Source organism: Leuresthes tenuis, unplaced genomic scaffold (genome assembly GCF_036924035.1).
Source record: "Leuresthes tenuis unplaced genomic scaffold, fLeuTen1.0.hap1 SCAF_12, whole genome shotgun sequence".
Lineage (NCBI taxonomy): Eukaryota > Metazoa > Chordata > Actinopteri > Atheriniformes > Atherinopsidae > Leuresthes > Leuresthes tenuis.
The window spans coordinates 6011982-6039609 of NW_027325366.1; the positions used below are offsets into that span (position 1 = coordinate 6011982).

At 38.3% G+C, this 27628-nt stretch overlaps 1 protein-coding gene across 1 annotated transcript in view; it reads left to right on the plus strand.

The window, feature by feature from the left end:
• Positions 1-1618: 1618 nt before the first annotated feature.
• Positions 1619-27628, plus strand: part of tmeff2a (transmembrane protein with EGF-like and two follistatin-like domains 2a) — a 133386-nt gene continuing 107376 nt past the window's right edge. The window contains exons 1-2 of the mRNA XM_072397882.1: positions 1619-2356; positions 11690-11799. Of these exons, the coding sequence (XP_072253983.1) occupies positions 2167-2356; positions 11690-11799 (300 nt within the window). The 5' untranslated portion in view covers positions 1619-2166. The remainder of the gene's footprint in view (positions 2357-11689; positions 11800-27628) is intronic.

Genomic DNA, 27628 nt, shown 5'->3' on the forward strand with positions numbered 1-27628 from the left:
AAACCAATACATTATCATTACCAACTTGTCACAGACTGCAGCTTTAGTCAAGAACCCCTCTTCCTAGTTTTCGATGCACAGGGTACCCAATTTACTGTCATTTTCCCACTTACAGGGAAATTCTCTGTGGCTGCATATTGCCACAAATCCTTCTGTTGTGGTGACACACAAGTAATGGTAATCATAAATGGCAACAGAAAAATGTGATTTGATTGTGCTCACTTATCAACAAATAAAAAAGGCTGCGTAAGAAGGTCAGAAAGGAGTGTGTTCAAAATTGATGAAAGGGGCTTCTGTCCAAGATTTTTCATTAGTTTATTTTAAAGCTATGTTTTACTGTGCTGTAAGCACTTCTTTATTCTCTACCAACTCCTGAGAAAAATATGTTTTGATGATTATATTGATGCTTGGCAGTATTTACCATGATTTCATTCATCATTTTAAATGTTTACATCACCATGAAACTGTGGAAACAGTTATACCCGAACAAGCCCTCTATAGGAGGCTTGCAGCATACGTGGACTACAAAGTTTGATGAGTGCTTTGGCAATAAGTGCAGTCTTTTCACCACCACTTGATTCAGTATTGACATAACCAAAGATTTGTCACAAGGTGTTTCCAGTGAATCTGTAACTGTTCCTATCTGTATGATAAGTGAATTCTTGAGGTGGTTTTTGTCCTGACATCAGTTGCACATGTCACTGTTAATCAGGTGACTTCTGTGACAGACAATTTTTCACAGCTATCTCTGCCAACTTCTCCAGTTTTCTTGTGACCCAGAAGACCTCTTGATGTGTGCAGCTATAAATGACAAATTGTTGCTTGCAGCAGCAGATGCGTGTCATGAGCCCCATTAGCTGAGAAAAACCATGTAATGATCTTTAAGTGACAAATAATAAAAGGTTTATTTGTCTATATGCAACTACAGCTTTTCTTCCATCATATCATGAGGTCAAGTTCCTTTATAGCCATGACAGGCCTTAACAACAACTCCTTTGTTTGCTCTGAAGGGCTTTTCCATGCGCATGGCTTCCAATTTCTTTATTCAAAGGGTGAGTGTCGTCAACCTGACGACTTGACCTCTTAAACTCCTGCAGATCCTGGACACTATTTAGGGCTTCCGCGGCAAAAGCATGTCGATTATCGGCCACATCCTGCTTTGCGTGACAACAGTAGCCTCTATCCCAAAATCAATGAATAATATTGAGGTCTCATTGTAAGGGTCGGAGATACAGACCCAGAAGCAACTTCAGTGTTGTTTCAAAGCAGAGCAATTATCCCAGGGCAGGCTGGACGAATCGCTTCCTGCAGACTTTACAAATGAGTCGTGGCCAATTATAAAGGCTGTGTTTCCTCCCTTACACTACCAATCTGTGGGGTAGCTATCACCAACTGATGGGACTAAGCCTGGAGAACAGTGGGTGTCTTTTACAGTTTCCCCTCTTTGCTTTTTCTTATCTTTTTATTTCTTAGCCTGCATTCTTCTATTTTGCCTATTCCACCAGTAAACCACATTCTAATAAGTGAGTGGCGCCCCCTCCCTCTACACATCACCCTCCACGTGATCATAACCAGCTGCTGGTGAGAAAGGGGGAGAGAGAAAGCCGCTGCGTCTCTGAACGCATCACACATACAAAGTAAACGGGAGGACCGCAGCTCGTCTCACCCGTGGATTCTATTCTATTACACAACTGCCGCCGTCTTCAAATCCTGCCCGTAGGATACTCTGACTTCATCCTATCACTTTGACAGATTTATTGCCTATTTTTTTCCAATCACCCCCTTTCTTTTTCTTACTCATCCTTCCTCCCCCTCTCCTCATCCCTGAGCATCATCTCCTGCTCGCAAGTCCTCTGGCTTGCCTCGCCAACTTTTTCCACCCGACTCCATCCCACACGACTTCCATCGCTCCCAAGACCGTCTTCGACAGGCTCCCTCCGAGTCCTCTTTTTTTTGTTGTTGTTGTTCCAGCTGCGTCCCTTGGATCGGGCGGAACACCGTTTGGTCAGTCTACACTGGGCACTGCTACATGGGGCGCACGGTCTCGCTCGGAAAATGGTCCGCCGTCGGTGTTTAGTCGCCCCGCTGAACCTGTCGGGATTGGAGTTGTCGGTGCACGTCTGCATCTCTTTCCCAGCTTGCCCGTGCGGTCGGGGCCAGTGAGAGATGGGTCCGTCCGTGGCAGCACAGGCACCGCTCGAGGAGCGCCGACGGCCGTGCCGGTGGAACGGGACGGCGGGAGGCTGGCTCAGGATCACACTCGTCTCGTTTCTGGCTACTTTACCTGTGGAGCAACTGCGCGCCTTCCCTTCCTCCCTCAGTGACTGCCAGACGCCGACCGGCTGGAACTGCTCCGGTGAGACGCTTTTTTTTTTGTTGTTTTAATTATGGGCAGAGTTGCAGCCACGCTCCTGGCTCTCTGTTTTGTGTCATCTAGATGGAAAGTCAGTAACCAAGTCCTCCAAGAATCAAATTTATCGTCACAGATAATTCATATTGTGTGCTTGGGTTTGGTTCTGGTGCCGTGAGCCTTTTTTTTTTTTGGGGGGGGGGGGGGGGGGGGGTGTTGGTAGATGCGCATTTTAATCCTCTTCGTGTTACCTGGAGGTGGGCTCAGGGGTCGATGATGTCGATCCAGACACAAAGTGGGATAAGTAACAATGAGGATGACTTTAATGAGAACTAGAGCAGGGACAGTTTGGGAAGAATGTAACATAGACACACAAATAAGCAGGCAGAGGAAGTGTGTAACCACTTCTTTGATATTTCAACTCCATGTTGCCCAGAGTGAGAATAAACTTTAATACAGCAAATAAATTAATAGCAGTTGGAGTTTATTATTCTAGTTTTTGACTCATGCCAGTTGTTTCACGTGTGTCACATTTGTTTCTCATGTGAATGCCATCGAGCTGGGATCTTGTTTTTTCTTTTCTTTTCTTTTCTTCTTGGTGTCCAAAACGATAAAAGCGGACGGAGCCGCACAGCACAGCGCCTCGCCTCTCTTTGTAAACCAGCCGACTGTGCCGCCATATATTTCCCCTGTCGCCTGTCCAAGTCTGAGCCCTTAAAATAGCTCCGAGCCGATCACACTCACTCACGGGCAGAAATAGTATTGATATTATAGCTCATAACACTCAGCCATCAATATGGAGTCATGATGCCATTTGCAGCCCAAGGAGTTGCTCTGTGTGATATCATTGCAGTTGGCATTTTAGAGAATGGAGAGACATCTCAATTATATGTCACCGAGATTAAGAAAGGTTTGATGGAGTTACAGGTTGCCGAGTTTGTAGGAGAAAAAAATCCTTTATGAGGAATTTACGTCCATAAAATAAATAGTCTAATAGATGGTGGGGGCTTCATTTGGATATCAAAGCTTTTTAAAAATGGATTTGATTAAGATGATAGGCTGATTAAGTCAGGCTTTATTAAACACACGAATACGTGTTTTTTTTATTGTAACCTTTAGTTTGACTTTTTTTTTCTATTCTATGTTAATTGTAGGATGTGAAATGTTTTCAGCTCTAACATTTGACTGCCTCAGTTTTTTTTTCTGTTTAAAGAAACAATGATTTAGTTTTCCTCCAATAATTTGCATCAGATGCCCATAGCTGTGATGAATGAGCTCATTTGTTTCATATTAGCTATATTTTCCCGTGATCTCGCCTTCTCTTTGATCGTAAGTTTACTCAGAATCCCCCTCTGATAACCCTCATTATGGACGGCATTGTGCTGGAGCATTGTTTTGTACCGCTGTCGACGGCGGTGAAGATTCGCATGTAATGACCGATAATGCTACACATCCTGCCCAAATACAAGCTTGCCTATCCACCCACTTCCTGACACACTCATATGCATTTCAGCGAAGGCTTTTATCCAACACGCCTTGAGGAGGCTTAAGTGCATATGCTAAGGACAGCGGACACACACCCACACAACCACACACACACTCACACGGACCCAAAATGAATTAGAATTAAATTAGAATAACAAGTGGCATCTAGTCCAGAAAAAAATATGTAAGAACCTTACTGAAAATTATAACAATAATGAACTCGCTGTTATTACCCCAATTATAATGACAATGATAGTGGCAAAGCGTACCACTGACATCTTAGGGCTAAAAAAAAACCAGACATCCAGTTAAAATACAGCCAGGGTTTTGTTCTCCCCTCTGTAGTGATGAAAGTTGTACAGCTCCAAGACTAATCTTCACACTGCCATAATTCATATTCTTCATAATAAGTACGATACATTGCGCACTGTGTTAACGTTGCATTTGCTGTTTCTAATTGCTTCTTTTATGCAGGCTAATACTCAATTAATATGATATTAGGTCAAAAATTGCAATTGAATGTTTTTTCAAAATGTGTCAAATTACCAGCAACACGCTGCCAAGTGACACCCAAGTTGGTTTATTACCGATTGTTTTGTTTTTTTTTAGGATTGCAAGGATATCGTCAAAGTGATGTTGACTCATACTAAAATAGGAATAGAATTTGTAGAATTTCATGAAAGAGGTGATTAAAATTCATTCTGGGGCCTGGCTGCAGTAGGAACTCATATTGCATGCTTGGCATAACAGACTGTTGTTGCTATCACAACAGTTAATTCATAATTAATAATTTTAGGCATAATTCCTGGCCATTTTCTCATAGAATTACACAGGGTTATGTGTTAGAATAAACAGTTTCCCCCGTACATATATATATTTATACCCCTTTTAAGAAATATTAAGAAAGAAGACACAGTATAGCAACACATTGATATGCAGATGATTCACTGCTCTTTATTAAGTTGTCAGATGGAACAAATCAGTGGGTCAAATATCAATCTGTCCTAAATACATGTTAATTATGGTTGATCTGATCCTTATAGATACACAGTTTTACCAAATCATTCATTTAGATGGCACTACCTCAGCCTCAAGAGCAAGGACCTATTTTTAAGTCCCATGTGAAAAAAGTTTCATTGACTGAATTCTTTCCCTTGTTTTTCACTTCTTCACCGCTGAGTTGTTAACTTTTTTTTGTTTCATGCTGGATAGGTTTTAGTTGATTTATTACAGCTTTTTTTATCATTACTATTATTGCTATAGCTTTAATCCTCCAAAAATAGCTGAAATATGCTAAAAGGCTCCCTAACTGATGGCAGCTGTGAGGTCAGTTGTTAACCTACCATTTAGGTCCTCGTGTTCATCCTCAACCCAACACTGATACTCTATTTGAGTTTCTTAAGTGAAGGCAAAGGGAGCAGAGAAGTCAAGTCTTCTTAAAAAGAGATTTTCATTTTCATCCAACTGATTCAACTCTGAAATTGGTATTTTTTAACAACTAGACATGTGTATTTTGTTTGCATTATCTAAGCTTTTTTTCATAATTTTTTTATAAAAGCAAAAATGTGTTTTCAGATGCTTTTGCAGACATTTACCCATAAGTGTACATCTCTGATCTATAATGGCCCATATGAAAAACAATGCAAGTTGGAGAACCAGAGCTTCATCTCGTGCAGAAGACCACTGCAGTTCAGTTTCAGCTTCATCACATTGCAACGGTGGCACTGTATGAATGTCTGTGACAGTTTGATTATTCCATTATGCTTTACATGTCTTATGGACACAATTTCTGAAGAGGCAGCAATCTGTGAAAAGCCTGCTGTTGGTAACTCTTAAAATCTATGTGATGCTTTGACAGTTAAAGTGACTTGGATAAAAGCAGAACATGCAAAGTTACCTGTAAATCTCATTAAGTGGAGTGACTTGCCAGAAGTCTAAAGAGAACAAGCCATCTGCTTCTAAGCTTTGTCACAGAATGGTCAAAAGCAGTTATCTTTCATGCGGGTCAACACACCTGCCAGTAAACACTAACAGTATGTGAAATATAAGACAAGACTGTCCGGGCACAGTCTAATCAAAAAGGGACTTGAAGTCACTAATTGGGAATTAGTTTTATTTAGGGAGTTTTTGAAGTTTAACTGAAAAGCTTTTTTATTTTAGGATGTGGAAAACTTCCCTGAAGAATTGATTTAATTAAGGCATTTCATATTTATAATAATTTCATTGCTTTCAGTGTTAGTCACCGCAGCTTTTTACAACCTGACATAATGCGGCCTGAACACGCTCAAAGTCAAACCCTTGAGAACCTGTTGCAAAGTTATATAAAAAAGGCCCCCAGCATGAGAGGGGTCAAGAGAGAATGTCTTACCACTGTGGTTGTTCAGCCTTCATTATTAATTTAGCCTACTTAATTATTAATCAGCACAATGCTTAAAGCATGGAGGGACGACTCCACGATCTTCTTAGTGTAGTGAAATTTCAGGTAGGCACAAGGAGATGCATTTGGCTGACAAGATCACTCTTTTAGACAAGAAAGTGCTTTCCTTGCCATCTTAATCGTTTGCATATAAACATTACCTAGTCAATATTTGATGTTTGGCAGCTTGTTTTCGTTAATTATTCAGCTAACTGTAATCTCCTCCTGGAGGGTTGAGCAGGAGCAGGAAGTGTAGGTTTTCCTGGTCTCTGATACAGTGCACATAGAGCTGTACTCAGAACCTGGATCAACCAGCTCCTGTTAACAGCTTTTAGAAGACGGTATGAGAGCATTGTGATAAAACCTACTTGGTGTACAGCAAGCAATTCCGAATCATCATACCTCTCATATTTTATGTGATGAAGCCCTTTCCCATATGTTATTACTTCCCTCCCTACACATTTTTTTTGTTGGATTATGGATTATGCGGAATGACAGCGAACCAGTCACAACTAGCTATTTTACCACAGCTTTGGGAGAAATTTTATCCTGAATGTTTTGTGTTTTATTCTTTATGTGATATTAATTAGGGACACGTATCAATCTTCAATTCCTTGTGTACTAATCAATAAATGTGTGTTGTGCTGTAGTTAAGCACAGTAAACTGTGTAAACTAAATTATTTACTGATTTCTCAAGAAGATCTTGAAAACTGAAGCTCAAGGACAGATCCATACAAACTCATACCGCCTCATCTCATTTTGAGACTGTTCTTTTTATATCAACATTAGGAAGTTGCACTGCTAATGTTGCTGGCTTCAGTGAAAGCAGGACACCATATACATTTCATTTAAAGTGTCACCTTATGTAAAACATTCTGTAAAGCTATGTGTAGGTTTAATTAAAGGCTCAGCCTGAACCTTAACTTCAGACGTCAAGGACATGGATATGTATGTTTCTGTCATTTTCACGCCACAATAGCAGGCAGCTTGGCTTTTTTAAATCGTTTCATATATATGTAAACATCTCTCATTTGTGAGGTATATTAGTGGTTATTTGGGCTGCACAAATTCGAATCAGTCAGGACACTCAGCCCAGAATGCACTCACTTCTGTAGCAAGTGCTGCTTGTGCAATATCTAAACATCTCCCAGCCTGTTAAACCACTGCAAACTCCATGGTTTTCAGTGCCCAACAAAATTAAATTTAAATAAATCTTGTCAGTTTCAGGGCAAAGTGAATGCAACATAACCAGGGCACACCAGACAGAGCAACCACTACCATCAGTTGATGTTATCCCATCTCATGTTCTAACACCTTAAGTTTGCAGTAGGGATGCACATGTATATGCATCCCTACTGCAAACTAGGCAGCAGGGAGAATTTATTGCTGCATTTGGTGTTTTTGATTGTGCTTAAGATACTTGCCTGCTTCTCTCTACACACTGCAACTAGTGCAACTAAATTATTCTATGGACCCACAAGGACCAGCTGTCAAACAGCGATTCAGCTACTCTGAGCTTTATACAACTTAGAAAATATACCTTAAATGTATTCAATAACATTTGGAACATTTAAATGTTATTGGACCAATAGCCAGCAAGGTGCCAATAGCCAACATGAAAGTGGGAACTTGGTCTTGGTTGTACTGACAGAGAAAGTGAGGACCATGTGATGAAACACAGCCTCAAAATCGACATAGCACTCACACAGGTCCCAAGCAACACAGCTGTCAAGTTTGAAGAAGCTCAAACAAGTTTTGTCTCAGACAAAAGGTGTCTGATACAGTTAAATACAAACAAGCACTTTGAATTCTGGAATTGCAAGCTCCAGAAGAAAAGATGACATGGTTTTCTTTTGCATTTTTTTTTATTACATTGTCGCCTATTTAACAAAAAAAAGTTAATTTTTTCTCTCTCCAGTTAACCAAATCACTTGTTTTCCAATGTTGATGGTGATGTCCTCCAAACATATGCACAGATTGTCGATTTGGAAACAGCCGTCTCTTAGGAGAATTTGAAATAGAATTGCAGGTCGCGCCATTATAGTTTTATGGTAAAAAGACTTCTAGACATGTTGGAGTGACTTTAACTGTGCAAGAAAAAACATTTTCGAGTGTAAGAAACATCTACATCCATGAATAAAGCCTATGTCACTGTTTTTTTTTGTAAGCGTTTCAGAGAGACAATCTCCTTTGTTTTTCCAGCGAAGACAAATCCACTTTGTATTAAAGTCTTTGATTGCATTGTTGCTCATGAGACAATAACAGTGTCTCTTACAGGAATGTATCCCTCAAAGTTATTGTTTACAATTAATGTATGTATGCCTTTAACTTCCAGGTTTCCAAAAGTGTCCAAGCTGCACATCTGTTTCTTGGTATAGAAGACAGTTTGATGGCATGTGGAGGATTCACAATTTCTCAATTTTCATTTACATCGCTCGCAAAAATGTCAATTTAAAAAAAAATTAATCAAACTATGGAATTAGTAGCTTTCAGTCATATCACAAACACAAAAGCATTTCCCATTTTACAAAGTCTCTACCAGCTGGCCTGAAAAGATCTGAGCTTTTCCAGTGATTTTCTATACAGGTAGCCAGTGGTATGATTGTCATCACAACAATGCTTCGCTCCAGTGAGTATCATCAACATGCCAGTTGCCTGGCCGCCAATTTTTTGTGGCTCTCCAGGCTGCCTCATATGGTCCTCTCCAGGCTAAGGGCTTTGTTCCATTCGTATACTCCAAATGTTGAGACCTCTCATGTCACTGTTCTTGGCTTGATAATTGTATATTTGCGCAGAGAACCGACACTTTATGGTCATTCAGGATTCTGCCAAATAGCAGGTTCGTTTCAGCAGAGGCTTCTCTTCCGTGGGGTATTATTGCCTGATGAGGTTGTTCCACACCAGGAAGGGCTCTTACAAGTGGAAAAGGGTATTAATTATTGTACTAAGGATACAGAGGGTGATTTGGATCAGTATCCATCATGATGAGACATGTATGGGTAGAAAAGATAAGGGAGAGGAGAAAATAGCATTGCAAAAGGTGTTTTGAGTTATATTTTTGAATTAGTTTAGTTGGTGGAAGTTGTTTGAATGCAACTATTTGAAAGATTGTAGAACTTTGGCAAGTTGAGTGTAAAATTGGGCTTTCTAGAGAACAAGCTGAGAGTAATTGTATGGGATCAGTCAAACAATCGGTTCTTTTCTTTTTTTCTTTTCTGGTTTGATTAAAACAATCAGAATAATCCTTTAAACACTTTAAAATCCTGTTCAAAGAAAGAAGAAAAGATGCATTTCACCATAGGTAACAACTGCCAATATGTTCAGTATATATGATTTGAGTCACATTGGCCAATAAAACTATGCATGCCTTGATTTGTAGTTTAAACGTTTTTTCCTTGAACCAACACCAGTACCAACTTGGACATATACATACCTTTATTGGAATTTTAATTGTACAATAAGGACTCGATTTTTTACTTTTACATTGACTTATTCCGGATCTCTGTTTGTGAGTCTTTTCCATCGTCGATTCAAGATTTTTATCAAGAATCTTTAATTAAGGGTGGTAGAAATAAGTTATTCACAAAAACATTTGTACTGATTTGGCAAACTTGCTTGTTTAGTCTACAGAATAAAAATAGAAAGTAAATAGAAAAATACTTTATTTTTATACTTTATTCATACTTTATTCATCCCTGGATGTATGAATGTACGATGAATGTAAAAGTTAGTTTTGTTTCTTTGGTCTCTAGCAACTCCTCTCTACAAATAAAATTCCTGCTGTGTTCAAAAAAGGCAAAGTTCAAGAGCAGCTGGGACAGCCTTAGAAAATGAAGTTTGACATTCAGAAACCACATGACTTAAATATGAAAACACAACATCAGAACTCACCTTTATTCATTGTTTAAAGGTCTCCCTATGCAGCTCTGGCTGGAGAATTAGCATTGCCTCTTGCTCGTGTCAACGACTCAAACAGTATGATATTATAAAAGTGGAGACTGGGAAAAGTGCGTGAATGTCGTAGAAATATTTCTGACATTTAATCAAAATGTACAATATTTTTTAATTGACAGCAGGCCACTCTTATATTGTAGCTGACTGTATAGTCAATTTTTTGTTTGTTTTAAAAATATCCCTTTAAAAGAAGTGACAATGGTTATCAAAAATGAGAAAACTGAGCATCAAAGAAAAAAGTCTGCTTTAAGAAGACAACAACCAAAAGAAATGTTAATTGTTTCATTATTAAATTCAAGTTTCAGTGTTCAATTCCAAAAATGGAAAAAATCTAATACTGTTTGAAAAGCTCTGTTTCTCCTCATGAATTAGGCTGTGTTGGGCTTTCTAAATCTTTTTTTTACCAGTTGTTAACTTTTTGAGTGACATGGTAGTGCAGTGGTTGACATTGCCACCTCACAGCAAAAGGTTCTGGGTTTGAACTCTGGTTTTGTGTTGAGTAAGCATGTTCTCCCTGAGCCTGCTCTGGCTTCCCGAGGTGCTTTGCTTTTCTCCCATAGTCGCACATGCATAAACTTTTGGACAGATAGTTGTTCTAAATTGGCTTTAAATGTGAGTGTGCCTTGTTGTCTGTCTGTGTGAGCTCTGTGATGTACTGGTGATCTGTCCTGGGTCTACATTGCTTCACGCCTAAGGTCAGCTTCAGCCTCCCACAACCCCAAATAGGGTAAACCCGTTATATAAGATAGATGATGCCTTTTTCAGCAGTACTCTGAATTCATGTCCACAGCAAATTGTAAAAAATAACATTGTCCTTGCTGTTTTTACTCTGAAATGAATGAGATTATACTTATGCTTAAATAGGCTCCACTTTTACTTGACAATGAAATTTTCATATCCATGTCAGCTAGAATTTGGTTGAATGTAAACCAATTTACTATTGTGAGCAATCAGTTCAGGTAGACAGATAGCCCTGAGCTTTGTGTCTAATGCTCGTGTGACTATGATTTGATTCAGGATGTCATTTGAGATTCATGACACAGTTCGAGTCAGATTACATCCCACATTTGCCTTCTAGGATGATGCCCTGGGAGAGTCAGCCTTGTTGTACACCAACAAATATAAAGGAGATGTTGGAGATACTGGACCTCATGAGATGACCTTTTCACCAGTTACAATTAATACTTCAGTTACTATAATACTTCAGTTACTATAATACACAAATATAAAAACACAAAATTAAAAGAAAAATATTTTGTTCATTGTTCTTGTTTCATGTACTTATGTTTTTAAATGTGAATCTGAACTAGCATTGTTTTATACTTTACAGTGTGTGATGAAAGAGTGCATTGTGCTTTAGGAGCCATGACTAATAGCAGACACTCATTATCAACGGTCACGAACGGGGCACAGGTTAGAGTTGCTCGAGGGCTGAACAAAAGCTCTTAGTCACTGATGTCTCCTGTTGTCTTTGTTCTTCCAGGTTTTGATGACCGGGACACAGACCTGTTCTTGTGCGACACCAACACTTGCAAGTTCGATGGGGAGTGTCTACGAATTGGGAACATGGTGACATGCATTTGCGATTTCAAGGTAAGACATACAATGTTTGTTTCTGTTTCACTGTTCTTCATTCCATGTTAGATTGCTGTTTGCTAACTCTATAAACCAACTTTCCAATTGTAGCCTATCATCTGTTACTAGGACTGACAGAACAGGCTTCCTTTGGATTTTTATACAGTGTGCGCAGGTTGTAATGAGGATAATGCTTAGGGTTTTAAGAGTGGTGATTGTTGCCCTTTAAAAATGAAAAACTAGGACAAAAAGTGTCAGAAAACAAACATGGCACTACTTTAGCTTACTAAAGACAACTAAATCCATGGAACTTTTTAAAAAATGTCTTTCACTGTCATTAGTGAAGCCGATTTAAAACTGCCAAAGCAACACAGTCACTATGAGAATATGTTGCCATGTTACCTTTTTAGGTATGTACAATTCTAACTTCCTTATACAGCTGTTTTTTTGTATTTTTTTCTTTTGGGTCACTTGTCTTTTTGAACACATGCACAACATCTGCTTTCACAAGCAACAAATTAACACTTATTTGGAGGCGGAGGGAGATAGCGGTTTGTGGAGAGAAATGTGTTTAAGAATGGACAGAACTATGAATTCCACAGTTTACAAAATGTGGCTTCGAACATACATTTGCAAGTACCCAAAATTAATCACAAATTTTTGCATACATTTGTAAATAGTGTTATATATATATATATATATATATATATATATGTTATATATACATTTGCGACCATTATGAGACTAACTTCACTCTATAGTGTCAGCTCTTGAACATCCAGCATTTGCTTGAGAAATCTGAGTTTGAGTCCTGTAGAGAACTGCTCTTGTGCTTACCTTGGACATATTCTCTCTGCTTAGTCCTGTCATTTTCACCTATTTTTTAATGTTGGTTAAATTTACAAGAAAAAGCCATGTGGTTACATTTAGAAAATTAAATCCCTGGTTAGGTTAAGGAAATACGATACCTGGTCAAGATTAGAGGAAGAAGAAAAACATTGTTTGGATTTGCATACAACATTTTTATTTCCTGCTCAAAAATAAATTGTCACATGATGGCAGAGACACCGAGCTCCTATGGCTGAGGATTGCATAAATGTGACATAAATGTGATTTCTAAAGGGGTAAAATGGGAGACTTGGCTGCTTAAAGTGTCATACTATTAATGATTGTTATGTGCTGGTTCCAAAACATTTTCAACTTTATGTCTCTCGTGAATTACAACATTTTCAGTATGAAATATTATGGCGTCATTAGCTATATTCGCTCCCTCTGATCAATGTACTGTCATTAAAAATAATTCCATAATTTAATAAATATTTTTTAAAAAACAGCAGTTTACAAGCTGATAGATGATGTGTCTGAAATAACCAATTTACCAAAAAGTACCCAACATTTACTTTCATTTCAGTGTGTTGCATGAATATTTTCATTATATTTTGAATTTCTAAATCTGTCTATCTGAAGCTTATTCTAGACTGGATCAAACATTAATTGACAGTTAGTCATATAGGATTTTTGAAAATCTGAGCAAATCTTTTTGCAATCTTTGAAAAAATACATTAAGCTAAATTAGGCTAAGCCTCTTAATTTGGCCCATTAACAATTGGTCTTCTGTATAGCTATATTGTGCATAAAACATATCTATATCTAGCAAAATCAGGGTTCTTTGATAAGCACATCCTCAATTTAAGGGTTTAAAACACAACCAAAACACTGAGGGTTGTTTATTGAAGTTTTAAAATTATACAGATTCAAGTGTTCACAGCTTGATTTACAGTAACTAAAAGTGTCTGTGAATATAAGAACATTTGACATATGTCAGACACAGAGTTGTCAATAATAACATATGTTGTTAGAAATATATGTTGAGTTGAAACGTAAAACTGCAGATCAATCACCTGCCCGATAATGTGCAGATATCCCTTTTGTCACCAAATGGGACATGGATGAGGGACCTCTTCCGGTGTCCTGTGGTGTCTTGGAGCAAGACTTCAGAATGAGATCCTTAGAATACAGTGGATCTTCATAGAAGGTGCTGGTGCTCATGTGTCCTGCAGATGTTAAATTGGATTAGGATCTTGGGAGTCAGGTCAATGCTGTGGGTTCCTAATTGGGATCCTCAAACATTTCCTGAGCAGTGCCACCCATTGTGATACACTGATAGGCTGCCATTGGATCTATATACTTAGTATGCAATGTAATGTGATGAGCTGATCAATGTTACCCATTTCATATATCAGTGGTTTTAATGTTGTGGCTTTTCAGTGTATGTTTTGTGTGAGAAACGGTACTACAGGAAGTTAGATCATTAGTTTAATCAAAGTCTGTTGCCTGGATTAAAAATATTGGTCACCAGGGAAGGTGGTTACATTGCATGAGCACAGTTTATTACTCCCTGTGGAACCCTGTGTCACAATCCTGTATCTCTGCCCCATCTCCACATTCATAAACAAGACTGTCACATGTGGGACCAAAGACTTAAAAGCCCCGTTAATGGCATAAATCTAGGACATTTCGCTATTCTTAATAATGACTCATACTTAACTTTACAATCCAACATATAATAAAAAGGAGCAAGCCAGTTAGCTGAGTATTGATTTTGGTGTAACATTTTCAGGCTTGACTGATGAGGAGCCCCAGATAAATGAAGCCACTGAGGTTTCGAGACATAGTGTGTTCTCCCATCTTGCGTTTTTATCAGCACGTCATCAGCACAAGCAGGCACTAGGCAGGCTGACACTCGATTGGCCAGCTTTTATCTCAATTTCGTACTTCCCTGGGAGCAAACGTTAACAGAGGCCTCTAGATAAATGACATTACAGCTCCATTCCTCTTCAGGAGATCTCGCACTGATACTGCCGTCATTGTGCACTGAGGCACACTATGCTCTCAGAAAAGAACAGGTCACACCACAATTTCTCGCTTGATATCATGACTCTAAGATTAACTCAGCTATGCATCTTCAGTTTGTGTGTGTGGAGGGAATCCCGATGTCACTGTCTTCATTTCGTCAGGCAGCATAAACATAACCTTCCTAGCCTAGCAAGTGTTGCAGTACCCTGAAGCAATCAATCACTCTCAATCAGAGTCACATAAGTAGGTCCAAGATTTTTCTCCCGCTGACATATTATTCAGGACTGTCAGAGTAGATATTGAACTTATATAAATTCTCTTTCGGGATAGATTTTCTTTGTTCACAGAATCTACAAATGTGTACAAATACTCTCTCACACAGAGACACATGCATATCAAAATTGATTAAAAAAATCCAGAGGACGAGGCATGCAAAAGGCCCTGTGAAGAGGAAGGGAGTTTGATGTGGTTGAATCAATGGCCACTATTCATTGTCAAGATGCATTAGAGTCGCTACACAGTTTTCTTAAAAGAACCAATACTTTCCCTCCCCACATAGAGTTAAACTTCTGCAACGCAACATACATTTAATACTTTTTTGTGTTACGAAACCTGGTGGAAAAACTATTCTCACCGGTGTGGTTATGTTAATGTCGGGTCACATTGCTGACTCCCAAAAGGGTCGTCCACTCTAAAAATATGTGCACTCACGGCACTGTGAAACACTTCCACTAAAACTGTCAAACAAAAGCTAAATAGCACATTTCATTGCTCTCAGTATTGACGCAATATGTTGTTAAAGTTAGATACCATTGGAACAATTTCCTCTGACTACACTCAAAACGCACATTCTGTTCCACTTCAGCATAATCTTAGTACAGGGGATGTTGCTTATATATACATATGTATATATTTATATATATACAAGATTTACATTTATACAATATAAAAATTGAAAGGATTTTTTTTCAAATTTTTTATGTTTTCTTTCTAAAAAAAAAAGATTGTGTGAAGTAATTTTTCAAGCAGCAAAGGTTTTACCTCTAGTAGATAGCAGTCAGCAAAAGCAAAAGCAAATCGGTGAGATGTGATTGCCAAGCCTAGCTAATAGCTTCTCAAAATGGGGGACAGGAGAACATTTAATTTTTGCCGCCTAAAACAGGTTTGAGCAAATGCTTTATTGTGGATTTTTACACCGCTTCACTTGTGCCTCTGAATTTCTATTCTCTGTTTTCTCAATGGAAGGACTTCCGTGTTGCACGGTTACTGCACGGCCACAAATCAGTGATTGCTTGTTCAGTGGCTGTCTACTGCTGACCCAGGCTTTGGTTGACAAAATATAGTACAGTTTTATTGGCTGACCTGTCTCAAATCAAAGTAATGGTATGTAACACCCCACAATATACTGTTTGCTCAAACTGCTGTAAGCTTATTAGGTTTTATTTGTTTCAGGTGCCAAAATCTCACTCTTACCTTGTCTCAGTTTTGAGTAGTGCTAGCTTGGCTCACCAGTCTTTCCCCCTCATTAATTCTCTATATTGATATGCTCTGCATACGGCAGCTCAGACACAGACTACCAGCACTTCCCACAACTTCCGAAAAATGAGAAAAAAGGGAACATCTCCAAGAAACCAACATTGTGTTGACATATAGCAATTGTTCTTTAAGTCAGTTATTGCTGAAGAATTAGTTATTTAACAATTACATAGATGTTTGATAGCTTGCCTTCCTGAAATCGTAGACTCACTCAAGTTAAGGTGACTTTGCGATTGCTGTCAGAGTCCTTGATAATGCAAGTTAGCTTAGTATTAAATGCTATGTTAACTTGCTAGTGTTAGCTTGCTATTTTGATATGGTAAAGTGGCTATTTTTAAGGCTGAGCCTGGTAGCTTAATTTTTTGCGTCTTGTTTAATTTGCCATAGGACTGACTGAAGTTAAACTTATACGGTTGGCTACTGTATAATACTGGAAGATGAATGATGCTAGTGAAATATAACTGAATGTGACAGGTAAAGGGGATTGTTGAGAGAAGTTGGAGGGTTTGGTGTTGCAGGATATTTTTTGACATATTAATATAGTTACCCCATATCTGTAAGATATGAAAAACTAATCATAAAATAAATCTGTTGTTACAATCTGTTGTGGTTTTATTCAGTCAAACCACAAAAATCTTACCTCCACAAGTACCTCTATAGTACAACATAAAAGTGCTGATATTGAAAGACACATGGGCAAAGATCAATCAGATGTAATTTCAACTTGTTTTGGCCCATATTTAACTGCAATTACAGCAGAAAAGAATTAATTGCAAATAAAGGAAAAAAAGGCTGTTAAATGTAGTAACCAAAGCATATATGCTGAAACAGTTTAGATGTACATAAATTCTTTTTTTTCAAGTCAAAGAGAACACTGTGGGGGGGGGGTGCAGGAGTTCTGTTTACAAATTTTACATTACATTGCAACTGATTTTGAATGAAATATTTGTAAAAGCATCCAAGGTTTAAGGTGACTCCAGCAGAAGATTTTGCAGATGAATAGGAGGCGGATGCTTACACAGCAGCTGTGAGTAATGTGATGGGTCATTTATGTCTGGATCACTTACAGTTCAACACTGCTGGGGAGAAAAGTACTTGCGGTGTTCTTGGTTGGCAAGATATGGTATGTGTGCAACATTAAAACCACTGGAGATTTCATTCTGTGACTGGCACCTGTAACTTCACACGTCTGAATTGTCCTGATCTCGTGCATCTAAATCTTGCTGGAATTTTTCAAGTTCAAACCATGTGATGATGCCTGATCCCTCGGTAGCTATTAATCTGTCAGTATTTACCAGAGTTAGTAACACCCCCAACCTTCTTTTTCCAGTGGAAAAAAATTAAATGACTATTTATACTTACACATGTTCTGGGGAATTCTCTTACTTTATAGATTAAGTGCCGTGCGAAGCAAAAAGCAGTTTTGGCTGCACTGTTTAATGAGGTATTCATTTCACTTTCACACATTCAGAATGTTCGGTTTTATAATCATATAGATATTGATGCCTTTTCCCTTTGGCTGTTTTTTAAGAAATAGCTAGTCTAAAGATTTCACATCATGCTGCTTATAATAGTCACAGTATAGTCTAGTTTAGACAAATACTTTGTTATTGCAGTCACAAGAATTGCTTCTAAGTTTGTTTTACTAACATTGGTGGAGACTAATATTGGCAACCCAAATGTTCATTCTAGTATATTCTGACAAACACTTTTAGTTGGGCTTGATAAATGGGAAGTCACACATTTAGGAGAAGATTATTTGTACATGCAAATACTAAAAATTGGTATTGTGTTGTGTCTCTCTTCCTTGTCTTCCTTGCACTCAGTACTCATGCAAGAAACCATTGCTGTCCCCTCTTGAATTTGAATAATGACGTCCAGAGAAAGATTGACCACATAAAGCGAAAATCAAATCAAAATGTACTTTATTTAGCTTCTTAAACATAAAAGGCTGTTTGTGTCAAATCTGGTCACCAACTAAATCAGTCATCAATTTATCTAAACATATACCTAATCTCATTAGAATATATGTGATAGCTATACTGGTTGACAGTGCAGATCACATTAATTTAATTGTAAAGCTTGAAAAAGATTGGGAGATGGCTATGTTTTTTCCCCCTCTTTTTCTCTTTTGGTCTGCATTCATATCATGTTATCCTGAAGTTCCATTTTCTTTGCAGAAAAACCTACAGACATTGGTGTCTTAAGGGTTGTTAGTGGTATAAGTCTCAGGACTTTCACGTAGGAGACTATGGTTTGTGTCCATGGGTTACACAATATTCATCCACAAGGTTACTGTATTTGAATTGGTTTAGCTCCCATATTATGACATGGCTTGTGAGCCACAACATGAAATGTGGACTGTACAGAATATAGAAATGTAAGGGTTTCAGTTTTGATAAAAATGTTAAGAAATTTAACAATGGAATGTTGTTTCAAAACAAGCATCCAACAACAAAAGAGTTGTGATCCCCCTGAATGAATCACCATGTAATGCCTTATATCCAGACCTACATAGGTGAAGCTAGTAGGCTATATGCACATGACAAGGTCTGTTGCACTCTAAAGCTATTGGTTTGTAATTTAACAGGTTGTGAAAATCTCTTAGGAAAAGAAAAAAAAGGAATTTCAATAAACTGAGAGGAAGAGAAGGATTTACTATATTAGTATTATTCTTAGAAACTTAAACTGTTGAGCAGAAATCTGTTAAATGAAACAACCAGTAAAAAACTTTCCCATCAGCCCAAATAGATGTCTTTGATATCCTTGTTTTAAACTGAGATTGACAAAGATGTCAGGACAGCTGTGACAGATGTGAATGGAGACAACAGTATTTTTGCACTAGCATCAGTTACCCACTAGTGGCTAAGATTATAGTTAAAGTGCTTACCTTCATAACTGTTGATTTAACTTGAAACATGCAGTAAGAAGCCCCGTCCTTTTTTCAACACAGACTCAGAATGTGATTCTTGTTACAAACACATCATTAAATAGTTTGGGTAAGTTCTAAAGTGAACAAGCGAAATATGCCAAAACCATCTTTTGACATAGTGTAAGACTGGTAGTGCGAAGCAAGGTCATTCTGAATGAGGAAGAGAATGTGCATACACACTATTTAGATAGTCAAGCTCATGCACCACCCAAATGCTATTGCAAAGCCACGTTGGGGCCAGTGGGGATGCACGGGATTGAAAAAAAATGCATAATTACTTAGCGTTATTTTCAGACTGTCTGGTACTTTTTTAGACTTGCTGGTGTTCCCAGTCACTAGTTTTGCTTTCTGGTAAGGTTCAGGCATCATGACTATCTGGACAAATTTCATTAAAGATAATTTATTTTTCTATTAACCTTTATTTGTACAGGTAAAATCTCATTGAGACCCAGGGTCTCATTTGCAAGTAAGACCTGTTTCATAGTTAGATCATAGTTTCGGTTCACAATTTTTTAAACTTTATTCAAAAACTACTCTTTTTATTCAATAGAGCAAAGAAGGTATTTCATATTTTAGGTCTCTGTCAAAAACAAACAAGCAAAAACAAGACAAAAAAAGGTTCATATAGAATTGAATGCCCCCTGATGGATTATGACTACAATGCCAAAAATATAAGTTTCATCTATCTTTGAAAAAAAATGAGTAAAAGAGAAGGTAATGTGGAAAAAACTGTCCATATAAAATCTGATATTTTTTACACAGTGCCATACTAAGTCTGTTTTTTGATTCATTAGTGCTAGATGTGTGAAAAAATCTGCTCATTGTCATTCTCCTTCATGTAACATCGTCCATATCGAGAATCATATCTTACATTCTCCTTGCAAAGTATCTATTGACTTTATATAAAAGAATTTAGGATAATGCTGGCTGCACATTTGGCCCTCAGTATGCTCCCTGCTGGTTCTTTGATGTGGCTACTATTCACTGTAGTGCCTGACCTCAAATTGCACTCCCACTTTTCACTGCCGGAAGCTGTCTAATGTTTGGCTTCTGATGGCTGGAACTCCGAAGCTCACTGCACATCAAAGAGGGATGCAAACTAATGTGGGTTCTTATGATGTTGATGGGTGGGTGGAAGGGCAGCACGTCCTTCATATTGCCCTAAACAAGAAGCTGTGAAAACATTTTGATGCACAACTTTTTAAATCACACACAGAAGGTAACAAATGCTCATATGCTCCTCAGACATCACAAACACATTTGATCTGCTCTCTTCCACTCTCACAATTCCCAGCCTCATTCCCACACTAAAGATATGGCACGGTTTCTTATTAGGGAAGATTTCTGCTTTCTTAATAATAAGAAATGTAATAATATGAAATATCTACGATTACACAGATGCATTCACACAGACCCAGGTGGTACAAATAGCTCATGATGCAGACCCCATTCCATATATTTGCATTAATTTATTATCCTTTTATCAAGGGCCATGTGAACCGTCTGGAGTTTTTGAATAATGTTGAATTTATTTTCAGATGCAGGCCAGTTTAAATGACCACATTTCGAAGGGGCAACAGAAGGGACTTGGTTAAAGACACAAGATAAGAAAGACCAAGGTGACAGTGCAACTAATAGCATGAATGTAATGGTTGTAAAGGGCTCAGAAGTATATTATGAAGTCACGCCTACACACAGTCATTGTATATGGTGTTCTTTACTGAAAATATATGATTTTTAAAAGAACCATTACTGTAAAATCTTGTCTGATTAGTTTATGACCACATTTACCCCAAAAATACTTGGTGTGTCTTTTTATGTCTAAACTATACTGGATGAATGATGATGTTGCCTTGTAGAAGGTTGATTACAGCTTTGGCCTAACCCCAACCAAAGAAGAAGACCAACAAACTGAGACCACCCTTCAACCAAACTCAATGCTACACTTAATCAGACTCTCCATCAACGCAGCTGCTGAGTTTAGAATATATTCCCTAAGTTATTAGTGAGATGCCCAGTGCATCTATTCTGATCTAATTTATGTTCTTCAGGGAAGCTTTGAAGAAGTGCAGCTGTTTGCTGTTAGTACGGTTGATTTTTTTTTTTCTTTTCTTATTTCCTACAGTAACATATTAGTTGGGGCTCTGCAATTTTCTCTCATCTTGTCACATATGTTCAAACTTAAACATGAAAATGTCATTAAAAATGATTCGAGACATTTTTCTGATGGATTTCTTTTGATGATTTTGGGTGACAGAGTCAGTCCACTTCTTCTTTGGTCCATCTCAGCAAATTGATTGGCTTAATTGATTAGGTTCAGTTTTGGTTCACTGAACCTAATATTCCAATTCTTTGAAACCTTTTTGTCGTCCAATCTTTGTGCCTCCATCTGACATTCCATTCGTCCTTCAATTTTTTGTTACTTGAAACAAAAAACATTTCTGTCTGTTTTAGAACTTATGAGCCCTTGAAATTTACTGCTAAAGATCCTGAAATTACTCTTCAACCCATCCGCCTCCAGTGGCTTTTTATCCATGTAGACTGAATCAGTTTTTTTCACAATTTCACTAATGTGAATGGGATTCTGTAGTTGTTAGCAATTGTTGTGCTTCCAAATACTTTGAAATACTTCACATTTAAAAGATGTTTGAACATCTTTGGATTGTCCTGATCTGTTTTTGTAAAGGTTACTGAAATTCTGGACTATTTGGAAGTTGAATTCCATTCCCATCCACATAGTTGCAGCAGAAACATCAAAGTTGAATGTTTTTTTATCAAAATAGTGAAAAAATAATTAACAGGGCCATGGACCACTTGTGAGGAAAAAAATGGTTTTTTTTAGTCACCCGGGTCAGTTAATTCTTCAGGTTCCCGCGTTGGATGCTCTCTGAGACACCGCCCCCTCTGTTTTTTGCCAGATAAAGTTACAAGTTACCACATGACGCAAGTTTTTGTCATATTTTTGTCCAAAAATATGAGATCATTGAGCTGAACCAGAACCGGTAATAATTGAGGATCTTACTCACTCACACAATGAGAGATCTGTTTAAATAATTTTGATTGTATGGGATGTGCTCCCCTGTGCCATTTACCAAGAGGAATCATTTTAAAATAAGCTTTAAAAGCTTTTGTAAGCAGAGATGAGCTACTGTGTGCTGAGCATTTGGGACCAGCTCTGACGCCTGTAAAGCCTGTAAAAATTTGCATGATGCAGCTTCATTTATTAAAAATGAAAATGTTTGTACAGCCAAATGTTGGTGCAGCAACAGTATTGAAGGTATGTCAAACAGCCATGTACCAATATTTACTGTATATACATGTCTATTTCAATAGAATAAAACTTATTACCATGATAAGATTGTGACGCCAGAGGAGGACACTGGACTTGGGGAGGAATTGTGTCAGGCATCTCTCCTGAAAAGTGGAGCATCTGTGCCAGCCCCTCTGTGGCTCTGGCTGGCCTGTCAGACACTATTAAAGAGGAGACTGTCTCTGGCGATTCTGCCGGGGAGACTCCGCAGGGACTGGCAGGCTAGGCCCTAATCAAGAGAAGACTGCCAAGCGGTTAAAGAGCAGAAGCACAAGCCAGCCACCTCCCAGTCTCCCTCTATCTCTCTCCATCTTCCCATTGTCACAACAACTTCCATCTCTTCCATGAAACTGTTGCTGCCTCTGGCTCCCTCTCTCTCTCCCTCCATCTGCTTGTCAAAGTAGCTCACCCTTCCTTGTTTCTGTTTTCTGTAATCTTTTTTTTTTGTCTTTTCCACCATTGTAAGTACTTGACCAGTGTTTGTAAACAAGGCAAGGCATCATGGGAAAAGAGTTTGTCACTTACACAGGCAGTAGTTGACACTCTTCAGTCCAGGACGTCTGTGAAGTACAACAGTATCAGGCACAGAACAGATTTATCACTCTGAGAACACTCCTCAGGTTCCTCGGGTACTTCCTTCCCTCCTTGTCTCCTTATCTCACCTCTACTTCTTACATTAGTCTGGAGTAGTAGTGTGGTATGACATCGCTCTTAAAGTATGTCTAACGCAAACAAGACTTTCACTGTTCCTGTAGATTTCTATATTCATCTGCTGCTTTAGTTGGCCTTAGTGGCTACATTTTAGTCCATGTAGTCAGGAAAAATTTTATACAACTTTAACTTAAAGAAAAATTGACCAGAAACTCCAACAGTGACTATTATCTCATCCACGCCGATCACATCTTCTTTATCTTTAGTGAAACATCATCAGGGTTTTCCCACATGAGTAAATGTCAGTCCCCAAAAAGAGGGTAATGTTGTGTTCCATTTGCCTGAGCAGTTGGAGCTCAGACATGGAAATGACATTAAACCTGAGTTGACCGCGTTCCAGTTGGAAGTAAGAATACCAGTGATATAGTTTCAGCAGATTAATTCACACTCATTAAGGTAAACCAAGAAACAAGAAAAGACGAGGACTTTCCAAATAAATTGGGCTTGTTATGACGCTTTTTTACGAAGTTTTTTTACAAAGAAAAGAAAAGGTTTTGTTGACTCTCAGGTGGTGCTGCACAGAACAGAGCAAGCTCAATTTTCTTGAATGTCTTTTGCAATCAATTTGAGGATTTGATTAGTCTTTTAAACAATCTCATGAGCAGTTGTTTACAAAATTGTTCTTGGCCTTTACTGTAATATTTTAGCCTTCACCTATTTCAAAGGGAAAATTCTATTTTGAATTTTTAGAGTTCTTGTCAACGGATATGCTTTGTCATGCTCATCATGCTCGCCCTTGTACATGGAATAACACGCTAAAATTGATGTCACAATAGCACCTATCAATTTTTGTAACCTGGTGTGTGCTGCTTGAGGAGCACATTTGGAAAAGCAGGAAGTGCTACAGGTGAGGAGTGTACAACTCGATCGGTTTCTACATGACTCATCAAAACCCAACAAGGTACAGCTAATGTAAATGTTAAAATAACATCAAAAACACCGTAAGAGTGAAATAAAGAAGTTGAAACAGTGTAGTTTATGCACACTGTACTTCTTGTACAACTTCTTCTGAAGCCTTTCCTGTGGCGTCTAGGCACCATTGTCTCAATAGTGATGCCCAATGTTTAAGAAGAAAACTGCTGTGAATCCAGCGCACCTGAAGAGCTGGTATTAATAGTTATGGTTCAATGTAGGCATCACCTGGTCTTCTCTTATGATGAGTCGTCACAAGCTATAGTCCCAACAAGCAAATTAAAGGTTTGAGATCTTGGTAAAAGTTTTGTGAAAGCTCAAATTTCAGGGGTCCACACACCTTTGCGTGCCACTTCACTCTACATGTCGTCACAGAATAGTAGTGATGTGCCTCACTTACTGTAGCCATTTATCAAAATGTTGGCACTTATAGTGCAATATATAAATCAAGGGAAAATGTGCAGGGAATACATTTAACTAACCAAGAGCAATTCTTGATGAGTGGGCTTAAATGGCTTAAAGAAAGCTCATTTTAAGCAATAACACTAATCATTATGAAACCTTTAATTGCAAAAATGTATGCAAAATGCAGAATTTGCTTCTGTATTCTGCAAAAGGGATGTTGTTGCAGCATGCCACAAACTCCTAACTGGATATTTGAAGTAACAGAATTTAAATAATCCATTATCCAGTCATTATCTGTGTGATAGAATCAAATGATTAATGCTATCAGTCAGATATGCTCCTGCTATCCTTATATATTATTCAGCAAATGACCAAACAAATGTGAAAAAGGCAATTATTCTGCACAGCTTGAAATCTTCACAGGAAGACATAAATATGCAGGGAGCTCAAAGCAAAGGCCATCCCACTGTTATATCAGCAAAAAGGTCTGTATCCTGAAGAGGGAGGGGATGTTAACCCTTTCACATGCTGAAGAATCCTTATCTTACAAACATTGAATAGTACAGTAACATTTCTGAATTAAAACTGTCATTTTCTGAATATCAAGGAGTCCAAGAATACCTAAAACACAATAGTATATGTATTCATGAAAACTGTATTTGTTATGTATGATAAGACACTTTCCTTGTTTCTGAGCCTCTCAACTACCCCACCCCATCCTGAGGTCAGATCAAATATATGCTGCGTCAGAAATCAATCACTTGATGCAGGTACACAGAAGAAGCTCAGACGCAAGCGTCTGCATCTTGTCAGAAGCCACAGGTGCTCTATACCACTGCCATAGGCACTGAGACATCTCTGTCGAAACTGATAAAGCTGCAGTTTTGATAAGTGTGTGGAATTAAGATTGTGCTGGGGGGGTCATCTCAGGAACCGAGGGCAAGTCATGTGGAAAGCAAATCCAATGCTCGGTACGGGTGGAGGAGTCGCAGGGTTTCATCAGAAATGGAACGTGCTGGGCGGTGCCTTCTCCTTCCTCTGAGGCCAGCCCTAGTTTTGTGGAGATGTTTATTATTGATAGAGGAGGATGATAGCCTTGGGATGAATTGCATAATCTAGGGCCGCCTCTAATGGATACAGGAAATGGATCAGGCTATCAGTCAGGTCTCTGTGGATGAAGGATGTGTCCGTATTTGTATGTGTCTCTTTCTGCAAGCGTGCATTTGAGTGTAGAGTGACCTTTGGCAGTATTGTAGCGTAGTCTACAAATTGTAGTCTGCATTTGTTGATGTGATGACTGAAATACAGCAATAGAATATGCAAAAATATATTTTTTATGTTCAGGTGAGTCATGACATTGTTGAAAATATAAACCCGCTGTGAAGGCTTTCCTGAAATCAAATTAGAATAATAACTGTGCGATCTTTCAAATTTAGCATTGAAGACAGTATAATATTCAGCACATAGAAGTAAGTGAAGTAAGTTGTGTGGAAAAGTAGATACTCTTTCATTTCAAAGGTTTTATAAAGGTGATATTATATATATATATATAGCATAGTAATTAATCTTCTGTCCCATACCACAGCCTTTATTGAGGTAAACGCAACCTTAGATGAACAACAACACTGAATCTATTACACTGTATCATTATTTGCTTTACAAAACGTAGCCAACATGCAGCAACAGTGTGTGAAAAAAACCTAAGCACTCCCCTACTGCTTCAAATAAATTAAGAGGGTAAGTTGCGGCCAGGTGCTGCTAAAGCAGTGTCCTTAATTTATGGATCATCAACAAAGTTCTGGCAGTTTTCAGACGTGTGTGTGTAAACACTATGCCAAGGAGGAAAGACATCAGCAATGATCTTAGTGAAGCACTTATTGCTGTCCATTAACCTAGAAAGAGTTATAAGGCCATCTCCTAACTATTTGGAGTCCATCAAAGTATGTCCCTTATAGATCACAGAAAGGAAATGTAATTCAAATGTGAGTGTTCAGAGCAGATGTCACTCAAAAGTATTTTGTTTAAGAGGCCACAAAGTCCTCATGAAGAGGAATGTGGGTCGAGGTGTAGAAGGGGAAACTGTCACGGTTCGGAGGTGAAGGCGAGGAAGGAGGACCTAGGTGCAGACACGGAGCCGGAGCCAGGAGATAACTTAAAAACACAGTTTATTAGAAATAGATATGAAAATCGATGCCATGCTGGAAAACCACAAAAAAATAAACTTAAAAAAACAAAAACACCTAAGAAAATAAACCGGGGAAAACCATGGGTACAACGACGGAGGATCTGACAAGGAGTGGAGACAACCGGGCGTTTAAATACTGTGGGGAAAGTGATTAGTGAATGACAGCAGCTGAGGATAACTGAAAAAAGGTGAAGGGAGTGCAGCTGATGACTGGCAGGAGGGCACTGAGGAAATGATGAGGAAATGACTAAACTAACAGGAGCCTAAACATAGACTAAAGAGAAAAAAAAATAAAAATACATAGATCGTGACTTTCCATGTTCCACCTACATGGAAACACAACACGTTGCAATGAAACTTTGACTCCTTCTGGTTGAGTTTAGGTGGTTGTTTAAAAAAACAATCATGGTTAGAGGTACACCAAGGTCACTGTCACAGATGTCGTTTTTCTCTTCACATGCAGTTGATTACCACAATCACTTGAGGTCGCAAATTCTTTGAGCCTAATCAATGGCCATGTCTGCCTGCATGAACAAACATCACAAGGGCACAATTTGGACAGTCTCAAGAGACTGATAACTCCATACAGAAAACAGTTACTTCAACTTATTGCTGCTGATTACATTAACAATGGCACAGTCCCATATTGAGCAAGCAAAGAGAATATCAGGACCTTCTCCTGTGGAGAATTTATGTGGTGCAGTATCTGCTGTAAGAAAAAAAAGTTGTACTGTTTCCCACATCCCAACAGGGAAAACTGTCAAGATTTATAAGAATTGGCTGTTGTACAAAAAGATATAGTGAAAATTGCTGACTGCGTGTGACATTTGCAACGTTGATTTAAAAGTTTTTAAAATAGGATGTGAGCTTTTGCAGAACTGACTGTGCAGCTTATTGAGATTTTAGTTGTGCTGAGATTGAATTATGAATTCTGAAAGATAGTTTTGGCTGAATGCATTTTGGGCCAAAGCCAGGAAAAGTTATCCACAGCTTTTTTCCA